At 39.3% G+C, this 15,150-nt stretch overlaps 1 protein-coding gene across 8 annotated transcripts in view; it reads left to right on the top strand.

The window, feature by feature from the left end:
• Window positions 1-15,150, top strand: part of LDB2 (LIM domain binding 2) — a 275,644-nt gene that overhangs the window by 102,571 nt on the left and 157,923 nt on the right. For all 8 annotated transcript variants that reach the window (XM_054030341.1, XM_054030340.1, XM_054030339.1 and 5 more), the window contains exon 2: window positions 5,473-5,575. In XM_054030341.1, coding sequence (XP_053886316.1) covers window positions 5,473-5,575 — 103 coding nt within the window. The remainder of the gene's footprint in view (window positions 1-5,472; window positions 5,576-15,150) is intronic.

Genomic DNA, 15,150 nt, shown 5'->3' with positions numbered 1-15,150 from the left:
GAGTGAGGATTTACATAGTATTGAAAATAATAAGGGTCAATAAAGAATTATTGCAGGGCCATAACTAAATGTTAAACTCCCCAGGGCTCATACAGTGCTGAGCACATAGGTTGGTATTTACAATGCAGTTCTTCTCTGAAAATGACTATGTAAAAATGGTCCCTTTTCACAAGAGATGTTCTTCCTGTGAGCATTCAGAGTCACATTTACTAGCTCCAGTAACCGCTGTTTTACAATACCTTGTACACCTCTGATACATGCACAGACAACTGAGAAATGAACAGGATTCAGCTGCGTCATCAACAGATTTTTTTTAACTAAGGGCCAGCTTGTTCCCCAGAGATTCATAGGCAGTGGGGATCCTCTATACATGTCTCCCCACTTTTTGGTCAAATGGAGGCAGCCATCTTTAGGCCACTATTTCCCCACACCCATGTCCTGGACCTGCAGAAGATTCTCTGCCAGACTGGTAATCTGAGAGTAGGGAGGAGGACTGGGGGTGCATGTCATTCCTTCTCCTGAAACTCACACTTGGAGAGAGGAATAATTAGTAAAGGTGATACAGCCTGAGGTTGTAATGACTTTGTCACAGACCTGTCCTCTGTGCTGTGGAACTCTCTTATTTAAGTGGGGAATTGCAGGTGCTGAACCCTGTAGGTCTGGAGGGAATCCCAACAATCTCCACAGTAGAAACATGTCAGCACAGCTCTACTGGGGCCACACTTACAGGAGGAAGGGAAGAGCAACAGCTTGGTAGGGAGCTGTGCGGTGGCAAAGGACCATGTACCTCCTGTGACATTTGGGCTTTAGATTCCCTGTTTCAGAGTGGGAGTAGGGAGCAAACCCCACTTCCATCCAATAGAAGAACTAGGAGAAAACCACAGGATAAAATTGTAGATATTTCACCTCACTGGAGAGGGGAAATTTGGCCTTAAGTTCCAACTGCAGAGTCAGCTCCCCTGTCCAGCAGTCCCCATTGCAGGCAAGAGGGAAGGCATTGTTTGGTCTGCAGACTACTATGGATGCAGGTATGTAAGGAGGAAAGAATCCTGCTTGACTTCCAGATCTCAGAGTGAATTTGTAGGACTGTCGGGAAAAAAAAAATCTTTAAAACTGAGCCCACTTGACATGGAAATCAGTGAGAGAAAATAAAAGTGGAGCCCCACAATTCATGAACACTGTTCAGAATTGAACCACACTTCAAAATGCAATTAACAATAGGGTGGAGGTGATAAGAAGGAACAGTGACAGTCGTGACTGAGGCACATTTTGCTTCTAGGTAACATTTTGCTTCTAGAGAAGTTGTTTCTTTCACTGACCTAAATATTGGTTTCCGTTTGTCCTTTCATCCCCTTTGACCTATTCTTTAAGTTTATTTTAATGAAAATAGTTTTCCAAGTATTAATTTTTTTGTTACATTTGGTCCATTATTTCAGTTTTCCAGTGTGTGAGTGCACTATGTGAAAGGGAGGTTGCCATGGTAATTTCTCATTATTGTTGAATAGAAAAATAATTACTCTGGCAAAATCCCACGTAACCTGTCAGCGCATAAGTTAAAGATGCCTGGGGGCAGCCTTGACTTCAACATCCTTCTTTTTTTGTGGGGAAAGGGATTTTTCTTCCATTTTTTTCATAATAATTACATCCATTTTCTGCAATTTGACTGGGGATATCTCCCTTGGTTTTGTTCACCATTTGACTATGAGTGCGGATGGACCCCCTTGTGAGGAGGTTGGACAAGAGGATTAATCAGGAAAGTGTATCTAATTCTTTATGCACAATGTGTACATTCCACTGGGTGGTTGGTTTTTTTTTCTTCCTGAATTTAAGTATGCAAAAAACACCAGAAAAAGACTTTGGACAGTGTTCAAACTGCAATAGAAGCTGTATGTTTTTATTTATCCTTAGAGACAATCTACAATAATGTAGTTGCTACACTTTCCTAGCCTTTAGAATTAGTGGAAATGAGAGGGAATGAAAGTATGTGCGGTTTGAACTGAAGCTCTGCTCTTTTTCCTATACTCTTCGCTTTGTTTTATGTGTGCATTACAATTGTGTGATGCTTCCCTTTCGCCTCTCTCATTGTTGGATTTTCATTAGTAGCTGTGATCATACTAAAATACAGAACTAACAGGAGCTTTTCCACTGCAGAACTGTAAATGTGATATGTGACTTTCCTTAACCCTCCATCCCCTTCTCAGGTACAAGAAACATGTGCAAAAGAATTCAGTAGAATGGGGTGGCAAGCGATTGAAAGTGGTAGCCCATAATTATTGGCTGGGCAATAAACTATTATATGTACTTATGATAGCAACCCACCAGATTGCCATGAGGGAAGCATTAGTGCTCAGAATACAGAGGGGAGCTGTTGGAAGCCCATGTGCTGTGCTGTTATGGAATATCTATCTATCTATCTATTCTGTGCTTGTCACCGTCGCGCCTCAGCTAATAAATACAACGGTGTGTGCATGTGCACACCCCCATAAGTTACACAGCCACGCAGGAGAGAGCAGGAATCTCTCAGTGACAATAGACTTTTGAAAAGTGGGGTCAGTATTTATTTATTTTAAAATCTTGTTTCATCTTTTTTGAGCGCATGACTGAATTATTTCTCAGGCACTCCCAAACGGCTCTGTTCCTGATCACACTGCCTCCTGTTGGTGACGCTGCTAAAAGCAGGAATAAGCATTGATGAGGAACAGTGAATAACGAAGGCTGTCAGCCAGCCAAGAAAGCTCTTGTATTATCATAACAACAACTCAAATGTTATGAAGTGCTCTTATTACTTTATTAAATGTCAACAAAAAGGAGCTGTTGAAACGCAATTGAGAGCAAGCCTATAACATGGTTCTTAAGAAAAGACAGGCAGGAGGAGGAGTGTCTAAAAAGACCATGTAGTTATTTATCAGTTTGTGTATATATAATTGATATGATATATGCATATTTTACTTATATTAGCATTTTATCCCAAGTTTTATTTGTTTACTTAGATCAAGGTGATAAGTGCTTGCTGCCTGTGATACATATTTTTGAGGATATATGAGGTCTGCCCGGTGGCGCATATAGGGCGGTATGGTATGGTACACCGTACCAGTGAGGTATTTATAGCTGATATGCCGTACCGGAAAGAGACAGGAGGAGCAGAATGTGGAGCTGCTGGGCGAACCCACACCGGCAGCTCCTCCAGTGCAGCTGTACCGCCCCCAGCTCCGCTCCCAGCCCTTTCATGCAGCTGCGTCTCCTGAATTCTGTTTGGGGTCTGTACAGCAGCCCCGCCAGAGGACAGAGTTGTGGGCGGTACAGCTGCGCCAGAGGAACTGCTGGCGTGGGGCCGCCCAGCGGCCCCGCGTTTTGCTCCTTTTGCTGCTGTGGTTCCCTGCTCCTTTCACCACTGCGGTTCCGGAGAGCCCTGCAGTTCAGAAGTCTCCGGCGCAGTGGGAGGAGGACAGAGTCCCCCCCAGGCAACATGGAATAGATCATGGGAGAGGGAGAGGGGACAGTGCGGGACCCCAGGCTGGGGGCAGGGTGGGGTGGAGTCACATGGGGGGGGTCACGTGGGGAGGTCATGTGTCCCTCCCCTTTAGCTGGTGCAGTGTACCAATAAAAAATTAATTAAGCTTGCACCACTGTGTCTGCCTATAGCTCACCAAATTGCATCTAGTCACCCATTGGGTAGACTGCTGGTATGATTGTTATAGAGTGGTTACAATACATGGGATTCCTGATTTATATTCCCAGGTTTGCCACTGAGTCACGTTGTAAGCTTCAGCAGGTCATTTAAATCTCAGTGCCTTGGTATATCCATCCATGTTGCAGATATGCCCTCCACATTTTGGAACGAGCTGCCTAACTAGATTTTCTTTCATTTGTGTTTGTTAAACCACAAATAGTTTTCTTTCCCTACTCTTGTTGTCCTCAGAACATTAAGAGCATGTGCATCATTTATGCTGGTGTGTGTCAATGTGTGGATGGGTTTAGGCAAGGATACAGGTATGTTGTAAAAAATAAATGTTGATTGGAATCCTTGATGTATATTTTCAGCACAGAAGCCAAGATGAATGGAGACTGAACATAAGAACTACCATACTGAGTCAGACCAATGATCTGTCTAGCCCATATCTGTCTCCAACAGTGACTGGTACCAGAGCTTCAAGGAGAGTGCATAGATATAGGCTGTCTTCCCCTCCCAGCTTCTGGCAATCAGAGATGTAGGGTCCTCCCCAGCATGGGGTTGCATCCCTGACCATCTTGGCTAATAACAATAGGTAGACCTGTCCTCTGTGTACTTATCTAGTTCTTTTTCAAAACCCACTCATACTTTTGGCCATCACACCATTCTACAGCAATGAGTTCCTTAGGGTAATTGTACATTGTGTGAAAAAATATTACCAGCTGCCTATCAATTTAATCAGGTGACCCCCTGGTTTTTGTATTGTGGAAAAAGGTAAATAACACTTCTCTATTGACTTTTCCCACACCATTCATGATTTTATAGGTCTCTTTTACATTCCCCCTTAATCATCTCTTTACTAAACTGAACAGCAGCCACCTAAATAAAGCGCTTGATTTTCAAGTTCCCATTGACTTCATGAAGAACTGTGGGTACTGAGTACCTTTGAAAATCAGAATAATTATTTAGATGCCTAACTATAGATTTGAATGCTCAAATTTAAGCACCCACATTTGAAAAATTTTGGTTCAATTTCCAAGATCATCAACCCAGCATTAGTATTTTATTTGTAATATGCTGTATATTTTATCTTGTGTTAATAATTATTATAGTCTATTAGTGTAGAGCAGTGAATGTTTCAGAAAGCAGGTGGGGGGCTTTAAATGCTGGTTTCATCTTCTGTGTCCTATTGAAAAGTAAAGAATTCTCTCAGCAAGTGCATTTAAATAACTAGCTGATATTTAATTAACCTACAGGACTGTCATAGTTATAATAAATGCATCTAAGTCCAATAGCTATTATATTTAGTTTCAAAATAACTTGTATGTAGGTGCATGCTAATAATGATCACATTACATAGGATTACAGAATAAAGTAAGGTTCCTTCTCACCCTCAAGACCAATCGTACCATATAGGTAGCACATTAAAAGAAAAAAAATATTACAGTATATTAAGTACCAAATGATTTCTAAAAATTTTTTAAGATTTAACAAAATGTGTATAAATATTCATTTGTATGGACAACACTATGTTATTTTATATGTTTGAACAGTGCCTAGCTTAATGGAAGATCTTGTAATACAAAAAATAAATTATAATTTATTAATAATATGTTATCTGTTTCCTTAAATCAGAACCAAACCCTTACATGAGTAAATTAATTTGAAATATGACCACATGGACATCCACCCTTCCACACAGACAGATCCCAAACCAAGAATGGGGTCCTTTGAATTTCTTCTTTTAAAAGAGATTCTTTTCTTTTTGCCATATGTTAAATGAATAATCTTTCTCTTCCTAGGATAGTGACAACCTCTGGTGGGATGCCTTTGCAACTGAGTTTTTTGAAGATGATGCAACCTTAACCCTTTCATTTTGTTTGGAAGATGGACCAAAGCGATACAGTAAGAGACAAATTTATTGTTATGATTTTATGCCTTAGTTTCTGTGCATTTATTCTATAAAAGCAATACAGAACTAAGAGCTGGTGATAGTGGAATGCTTGCTACAAGACGTGAAGCTACCATCAAGTTCCATAAACAAAATGCACCGGTTGGCTTTCTCAAAGAAAGAAATTTAAGTTTTGAAATTTCTGTGTACTTCTATACTTGGAATATAAGTATGTGAGATGCAAGCTGACCTGGGCAAATAATGCGAAACATTCTGCTAATATTTGGCTTTGGCTGTGTTTGCACTTTTTATATGTTCACTTTCCATTAACTTTCAAATGATGCAGTTTTGTTGGCAAAAATATTCACAGAAAGGGAATTTTGTGGGAAATTGCAGTATTCCTGATGGAAGAGCTTCCACATTCACTCAGAGCTCAGAACAAATACCAAGAAACAGATCCTTGCCTAGTGTAAATTGGCACCACCCAATCAACATCACAGAGCTATTCTGATCTATACCAGCTGAAGATCTGCCATTGGATGTTAACTGACCAATCACAACTAAGCAACGATGCTGAAATTTAGAATATGGTCAATCAATCCATGAATAAATTTGAGTAACAAACACATCTGACAATACTATGATCCATTTGCCCATGTTCCATGAGCAGGAGAAAGGGCTAAAAGTAATCGAACAAATTGTTTCCAGTGAATTATTCACTCTACTCTAGCACCAGGCAACACAGAGATACATAAACATTGAAAAACTGCATTGCAAATTGTTTCAATCCATTCTGAGTGACCCCGGCTTCTCTGTGACAGCTTGTGCTCTGTGCTTAATGTTCTGAATCTTGCAAGGTTCTTATTTTTCTTGAGATTGACTGATTGTCAGTGTATCACTCACATACTTCTAATTCATTTTATCAATTATCTCAGGTATTTATTTGACAAGTGTTACCTTTTCTAAAGAAAAAATATAGCAGTCACGTTGAACGCACATTTTGGGATTAGTGTTGACAGAATTACAGTTTCTTGCCTTTCAAAGCGAGTGATAACTCTGTAAAGGTCCTGAAATTACAGCCTGTAGCAACATTGGTAACAGCTGATCTGTCCTGATTAGGTTGAGTCAACTTGTCAGATATCAGATTTCCTAGTCGTGTTATCAGTCGAGAAGACACAAATACATCAGCCAAAAAGCAATTAATGTCCAGTTAGATCAGAGGGAGTTGTGTTTCTGGAAAACAGTACCACATATGAAATAATTTGTCACAGGGTAAAATATTCTGGTTGTCACAAACGCTTGATAATGGTTGTGCTATCTATAAGTGTGGGTAGCTCAGTGCGGGCCAGGGCTGTAATTCTCAGCATTGCTGTTGATAAATGTGATTGAAAGATCAAATTACTGTGAGTACACTTCAAACCTGTCCAGTATGCATGATTTTAAAAAAAATTGGTGACCTCTGAACAAACTATTGTTATTGTAGTTTTTGTTATGATGCTCCTTAACAATATGATTAGTTGATCATATAGAGGTTTTTTCAGTACTTTTTTATTTCTCTACTTTCATTAGCAAATATTTGCATAATTCTGTCATGAAGTAATATTGATGTTTTCAGTACTAGCCCTATTTATATTCATTATTTCTGTAAAATCTCTTTTAAGTGTCTCCTGACCTGTCAAACAGCTAGGCCAGTGACTGTTCCCTAAATATTATCTGGGTTCAAGAGCAACCTTCCTGGGTGGATGGAGCATGAGTTGTCCCAGTTATGACCTTCTCAGATAGTGTATGAGAAGGAATGGGAGGAGATGGACAGGCTCTCTAGGCTCATAGTTTACTGCAGTTCTCTCTATCTAGGAATGAAGCTTCGTGTCCTGAAAAGGCTCCAGCTAGTTTAGAACAGAGCAGTCCACTTTGCCAGCAATATAAGTCATCAAGACAATTCACCACTCTTTGCAGGGACTCCCCACAGAACACAGAGTTCCGTTCAAGGTCTCTTTCCTGAATGTCAAAGCCATGTGTAGGATCAGTCCTTGTTACCTGAGACACTCTTTCTCTCAGGGACCATGACCTACTACAATAGCTTTATTCCCTGGGAACAACGAACTGTTGACTAATAGCAAGAGGCTCATATCATGGGGGACAGAACCATCATAGCAGCTGGACCAAGAGTATGGAATTTGCTGGCAGATGAAATAAAAAATGTCTAGTGACCTCACAACATTCAGAACTAAATGTGACACCTACCTCTGTCTGAGCTTTCCTTTGACAATATATCCACCTCCTCACTGGAGGGCTCCACCAGCTTTCTTCAGCTCTCTCTCTCTCATGTACTGCCAATCCCAAGTATTCAAAAATCATAACTCAGGCCCCAAAATCATGAGACTGTCTGAAAAATTATGATTTTCAAAAAAATACTTTTTTTAATTCTTTTTACCTTCTGATTTTTAAACTTTTCGCACAAATGTTTTAAAGATTTTCTTGGCAATGGTGAGGGTTGTAAACTCACTTTTTAAAAAAATGGAAATTGTTCATTTAATCACATCACTCCAGGAGACTGAGGTTTTAAGAAAAACACCAAATTTGGTGAGACTCACAATTAAATCACTACAGTTGGCAACATTCCTCTCTACACTGAGAAAAGTTGCTTGCCAAGATAACACTGCCTCTCTCCAGGCCTATCGCTCTAATGGTCTGGACCACAAGTTCCAGAATTCCCTTGATCTGTGAGGAAAACCAGACTTGGCTCAGAGCTGGGAGTTGAACTCCTCTTAAAGGCCCAGCTCAACCTGTAACACAACCTATCAGTCAGACCTGGTTTCTTCTGTCCCTTCTCATATTCTTATCATTGTAGGAGCAAGAGCCTTAGGGTATGTCTTCACTAGCCTTCGGATCGGCGGGTAGTAATCGATCTATCGGGGATCGATTTATCGAGTCTCGTCTAGACGTGATAAATCGATCCCCGAATGTGCTCCCCGTCGACTCCGGAACTCCACCCGAGCGAGAGGCGGTAGCGGAGTCGACGGGGGAGCCGTGGCCGTCGATCCCGCGCCGTGAGGACCCAAGGTAAATCGATCTAAGATACTTCAACTTCAGCTACGCTATTCATGTAGCTGAAGTTGCATATCTTAGATTGATCCCCCCCCACTCCCCCAGTGTAGACCAGCCCTTAGCCTCTTTAGCTCCTGGTACAGAATTCCAGGGAGATTACCATAGTCTTTCAAACCTCATTTGGAAATGTATATTTTCTCCCTTGCATATACCCCTTAACGCCCCTATCGCTCTGCTATTAATTATTATGAACTATATCCATATGTTGTTGAACTATGTGTAACATCTTGCAATTCAGTTTCAGGACAAATGCCATACAAAATTAATGTACATTGTTATGTAATAAAGATGTGTAGGACTCCTAAGTGTATTCTGTAGACTGGCCTTTAGGCTGGAGATAGACACAGTAAGACCCCACATTCCAGTGCCTGAAGGAGAGGAAAAGCCCCCTTATACCAGTCAAAGAGATGTTACTTAATTTTAAACTGAAAGCACTGCACAGTGTTTGCTGAATTTCACTGAACAAAGTAATTGAACAAGGAAACCTGTGAAATACATTTTACAATGTAATCAAAATTGAATTTGGTTTAATTTATTACGCCCTGTTTACTGGGTCAAGACCACAATAGGATTTATGCAAGACAAGAAAATTTGCAACTTAGCCTAATAAAACAGATTTTTTTCCTGGTTGTGGATAAAACATGTGCGTTTCCTGTTAAGAGCCTTGTATCCTTGTAAAAGAGTAAATACTAGACTCTGATCCATTGTTGCCCAGGTTCTTTGTTTCTCTGAGACAAAATATTTCCAGAACAGATAAGAGAAACAAGTTTGATTGACAGCCCTTAGCAGAGTCTCATCAGCTGCTGCGCTGACAGCCTGATGATGCACACTGTGCTGATGTGGTAGAAACTGACAGTTGATTGACAGCCCAAGACTGTGGAGACAGGGAAGATGAAGCATGCTCAGTAAGAATAATGTGCAGTGTTTATGCAGCACTGCAGAAAATAGGATCTAGAAAGTTAACTCTTTCAGAGCCAAGTGACATTGTAACACATAATAGATGTATCCGCCACTGTACCGGAATCGGACATGTCTAGGTTACTGTCTAGTTAGCAGAGAGCTTCGTATTTACGGGAGAAATAGGTACTATAAGGAACACAGGGATTAGTTCTTACATTTATAGCTGTAACAAATTACCTAAATTACATTTATATTAGGTAAAGATAGACACTTCAGAGTGGGCTTATCTAAGCTTTACAATCAAAAGCTTATACATAGAAAATATTGTGGATTTCAGGCACTGTTTTATGAGCTTACATCATCGTACTGTATATATCTTTGTATAACTTTACACAGTTTAGAAAGGTAGAAATTTCAGAAAGATCAAGTTCCGCTAGATTGCTTCATGATTTCCTAGAAAAATATACTGTTTTATTAGTTTCATTGCTGTTCTAAATCTTTAGATATGTGAATATACATTCTATATTATAGCTGCTATTGTTTTTTGTGGGTGAAATATACTGTGCGCATTATGCACTGTGATTCGTTTACTTATTGTTTGGTGCATGAAATATGTTTTGTATTTTTCTCTTCATTCTGGATTTATCTTGGCATGTTGTAGAAGTGATTTTACAGTAATGTAATATGCAGCCAACAATGGACTAAATAGCACATGGTTTTGGTTTTAAAGTGATTAAGTAGGTACTGCCCATGCCTTTACAAAGAATCGTTTTTCTGTGTATTTTAGACCATATTTCAAATTATGCTCTTTGTGAATACATCAGACAAGCATATTACAAATGCTGCTTATATTTCTGAGCCACATTCACTCTATCATTTGCCTTGTTTATGCCCTGTGATCGTCTATTAATCTCTCAGACTTTGGTTGGATACTTTCTGGCAGTCTAACAGCAGAAGGTTGAGATGTATTGGGTGTTTTCCTCAAACAAAGACGTGTATTTTGGGACTCTGCCCCCAGGAATACACAGTGACCATCTGTCACATTTTACTCATGTGCTCAACTGTTGTCAGAAAGATTGTTATCAGATGCTGGCACTCTGTCTTTATACCCTGTTTCATAAAACTGTTATCTGACTTCTCTCACATAATTTATAGAGAAAAAAATATATTTACCAAACGGAACAGTTTGCTGATGTTTCAAAGGATACTCTCTCTTATTCCTATTTTTTCCTGAGAAATCCCAGTCATTAAACATGATTTGATAATTCAAGTATATTGGAATACAACATCTCTCTTGTCCCTTGAGTCCATTTTCTTTTTCTTTTTACTAACCCATTTTCTTTCCCCCTCTTCCTTTGCTTGTGGGCTGAGATATTTACTAATTTCTTCAATATTCTGCAATATGTTTTAGATACGGTGTTTTGACTAGATTCCCTTAAGGCTGTGAGTATTTCTTTGGCATCACATAGGTAGAGCAGAGTGAGAATCTCTCCATTACTTTCATTGCACTTGTCCTTTGCAGTAACGTTGATCAACCAGTGGCTCTTCTGATGGCCTGTCTTTGTAGGTGGCATGCATACAGTTCCATGAATGCCCTTCCTTTTGCTGATACCCCATATCTGTTAGCTCTTTTATAATTATTTATTTTTAAATCAAAAGAAGCTGTTTTTTTGAGAAATTTTTTAAAAGACCATTTTAAGCATTTTGGGTGAACCAATGTAAGATGCTTCTTTCCTCTTTCATATATTTTATAAAACTCACATTGACTTAAACTTTAGTACACATGTGAAGGTAGGAAAATGCCAGTAGGCAAAGTATTTTAGACATATCTTTGCCATTCTGATATATTACACATCTAGCATCCGTCTTATGAGATTTCCATCCTGATTTCTGGACCAATTCTATCCCTGGAAGATGGTACTTCTGAAAACAACTTCCACACGTCTAGGCAATTATTTCAAAAATGGTGATGCTGCAATTGCACAGTTATTATTTATTACTTGCCTTGCATTAACACCTAGAAAGTTGCCACTTGGGATCAGGACCCATTCTACTGGATGCTATACACACACATAATAGTAAGACACAATCCCTACCCAGAAGAATTTACAGTCTAATTTAAGATAGGACACAACATGTGAGTGCCACACACCATCAGAGAGACATAGGGAGCGAAGACAAGCTTAACAATGACAGGATCACATAGTTATTTATGGGCCTGCTCCAAAGCCCAGTGGGAAGCCTACCACTGACTTTACTGGAATTTGGGTCAGACCTTATGTCTCCAATTAGATGGTTTTCAGTCATTTCTTTCTTTTTTTAATTAACAAAAAGAGAAAATAGTGGCAGTACCTATGTTTCAGTATATTTTTTAATACAGAAACACCAAACAGGTATTAAATATAATGAATGTAATAGGCTAAATTCTCACCTTATTTACATAATAAGAGTTGCACTCGCATACTTGAGAGTGGAACTGGGCCACACATTTTTATTTTGTATAGGTCTAGGGTATCTGCCAGAGAGATCCATGTTTTAGCTGCAAATGGCATTACTGCATTAAATATCTGTTTATATTAGGTATTCTAGTTCTGATTAAAATATAAATATTAATGTACTTAAATATTTTTAAATAATTTTGGTCTCAAGTTAGTAAGATCTATTCTTTTATAGAATCACCTTCAGCCTTTAAAATAAAGCTATCAGTTACCTTTATCAAAAGATCAAACTACTTTTTGTCAGTCCCTGGGCTGGCCACTTAATACAGGTTTCACTGTGTATTAATATCAATTTTTATCTATATCTTACATATCCTCAGATTGCTTACACTTGTACTAATACACATGACAAAGGACAGATTAATCAGTCCCTATAAGAAATAAGATTCAGCTTGAATTGTCAACCACAACTGAACTGTATACTTTCTAGTGGTCAAAAATATATTTTTTTCTCTGCTTGTTTGGTTTTTATTTTCCATCTTCATTTGCCTATGCTTTGTCTGGTTTTAGAAGTAGAAACACCAAATTCTATAAGAGACATAAGCAGAACCAGAAGAGGCTGGTAATCTCATTAGAGAGACTATTCTTATGAGATTTTCATCCTGATTTCTGGACCAAAGAGATTCAGATAGACACCAATCCAAACCTCTGAACGTTTTTGAGTTTTATCCAGCAGTAGTATAAACAGTAATGTTTCAGGGAATTGTGATCGCCTGCAGGCTTCAAAAAATAATTCCTTCCTCTCTCCATTATAAAGCACTGTACAACTGAACAAGTGTATTATGATATTCCCCCCCTTCCTTTTTGAAACATCAGGTGCTGATGACTCAGAATACCAGGCTAGATGGACTTGTGATCTGTTGTGGTATGACAATTTAGATAGCACGATGGATGTTTGAGTGTGTGTGTGTGTGTGTGTGTGTGTGTATATATATATATATATATATATATATATATATATATATATATATATCCATTCATCCTTTAAATTGATGCTGGCAGTGCCATTGCTATCGACGGTCGGCTTCTGCATTCTATTCTATTCTATTCTATTCTATTGCTCTCATCACCAGAGTATCTGAGTGCCTTCCAGTAGTGCATTAAGCAACACGACTAATATCTGTCACTTGTTGTTTGTTCTCACATCAGGGGAAGAATTGTATGTGCAGTAGAGGGTTTGGTTTTGGTGGGATTGGTCCTCTGTTTCGGGGGAGTTCATTGACAGTGTTGGGCCGCCCCTGAGAAAGCTCTATCTCCTGCACAGACAAGCCTATTGTAGTTCTGCTGGGCCTGACGACTAAAGCTGTCAAGCCCAATCTTCACCCTGGATTTTTAGGAGCTATCCTGGGCGCAGGCCATGGAGTATGAAGATAAGGATCAAGACTTTGAACCTGATTCCATTCTATGCAAATCCAGTGTAGGGAGTGTAGGTCAGGTTTGATGTGTTTGTGGTAACCTGTGTTGCTAAGGTGACAGGCTGCAGAATTCTATACCAGTTGGAGTTTCCATATAAAAGGCTTCATGCCCAGGGATATTGCCTTGCTGTAGCTCAGAGGTGACGAAGGTATGAATAACTGAGGCAAGGCCATCATTCACTAGGATGGGACGAAATCTCCTAGCCAACCAGGATGGTGGAAAGCATTATTCATAGATGATGCTACTTGAGAGCTTAGCATCCGTAAGGAGTTCAGGAGCACTCTGAAACAATAGGTTGAATTGACCAATTGTGGATGTGTGTTTTCCACCAAAGGAGACTGCACTGTACCTGCAACCTCTTTGAAATGCTTCCCTCTTTCCACCTCTGTCTTGATTGGGCTCAGCTTCAGACAGCTCTTCTTCATCCATGAGCTGAGCTGATCCAAGCATGGGGCCATCTTGGTGGCAGTGGTGTGATGAAGGATAAGTAGAGCTCTCTGTCATCTGCATATTGCTGGCACTTGAATCCATGTGGCCTGACCAGTTCACTTAGTGGCTGCATGAATATGTTGACCATTTAGTTATGTCTTTTAAAAATCCATTACTGCTTCCATTCCCTCCTAAACATTATCATATACAATCTCACATAATGCAACTCTGGCAAATGCATAAAAATATTAGAATACTGTGTGTGCTGTGAGTCAGTTTTATTTTTGTCTTTAGTGTCCTGGGCCAATTTAATAGGTCATTACTTTTTAACCTATTATCAATCTTATCCCTCCCATTCAGACCTAAGTTCCTTTGTGGCACATGGTTTGATTTACTAAAACAAGGTAAAATGAAACCATAGTTCAATTGGTATAAACACTTTTTATGAGGAGAATGAGGAAGGAGTGATGGTTGCAACCTGCTAGAGTTAAAGCTATGTAACAGTTTCCAGTCTAGCCCCCTGTTTTCAGCTGCTCAAAAACATCTGATTTTTTTTATTTTTTTACCTTTCTGGCTGATATTTCTCATGCGCAGTTTTGTTGTTGTTGTTGGTTTTCGAAATTTTAAGAAAAAGCAGTTCAGCATTTTTCAGCGAGATTAAACGTTTGAATTTTCCGATTAAGAGAGAAATTTCTGTGATTTTTTTGCCCCAAGCAGACATGTATACAAAAGAGCTTTGTGTAAGTGATGGAAATATGGCATAGAAATAGACCATATAGAAGGACCAGTGCCTTTTCTTGTTCTGGAGAAAATTAGCTTTGATTTGACAGTTATCTATATTTGAAAATCACATAGTCTGCATACACAGTAGTTTTTCTCCTAAATGTATGCTCCTAGAGACACTTGCACTGCATATGAGTGGCCAGTTATGCACTGAATTCTGTAATCCCATAGCTTAGACCAAGTCAGGACCAGTTCTCAAAAAGTTGAGGGAAATACAAAACCTGCGGAATGGGATGCTGAATGTGCACCAGGCTGGGAACAAAGTAATTCCATGTTCTCTTCTGACTTTTTCCACTGACTGACCATAATGATTTTCTGCATTTCACAATCATGCATGAAGAGCTATATTGGCTTCATAATGGACTGGCTAGTAACTTTGGGTTGAAGATGAGGCAAGAGATCTTGTGTATTTGATGTAGAGGTGCTGAGGCGCAGGAGCTCCAAACAATTTAGTA

Source organism: Malaclemys terrapin, chromosome 5 (assembly GCF_027887155.1).
Source record: "Malaclemys terrapin pileata isolate rMalTer1 chromosome 5, rMalTer1.hap1, whole genome shotgun sequence".
Classification (NCBI taxonomy): Eukaryota; Metazoa; Chordata; order Testudines; family Emydidae; genus Malaclemys; species Malaclemys terrapin.
Note: the sequence above shows the minus strand (reverse complement) of the source record. Positions and strands in the feature narration are given on the sequence as shown.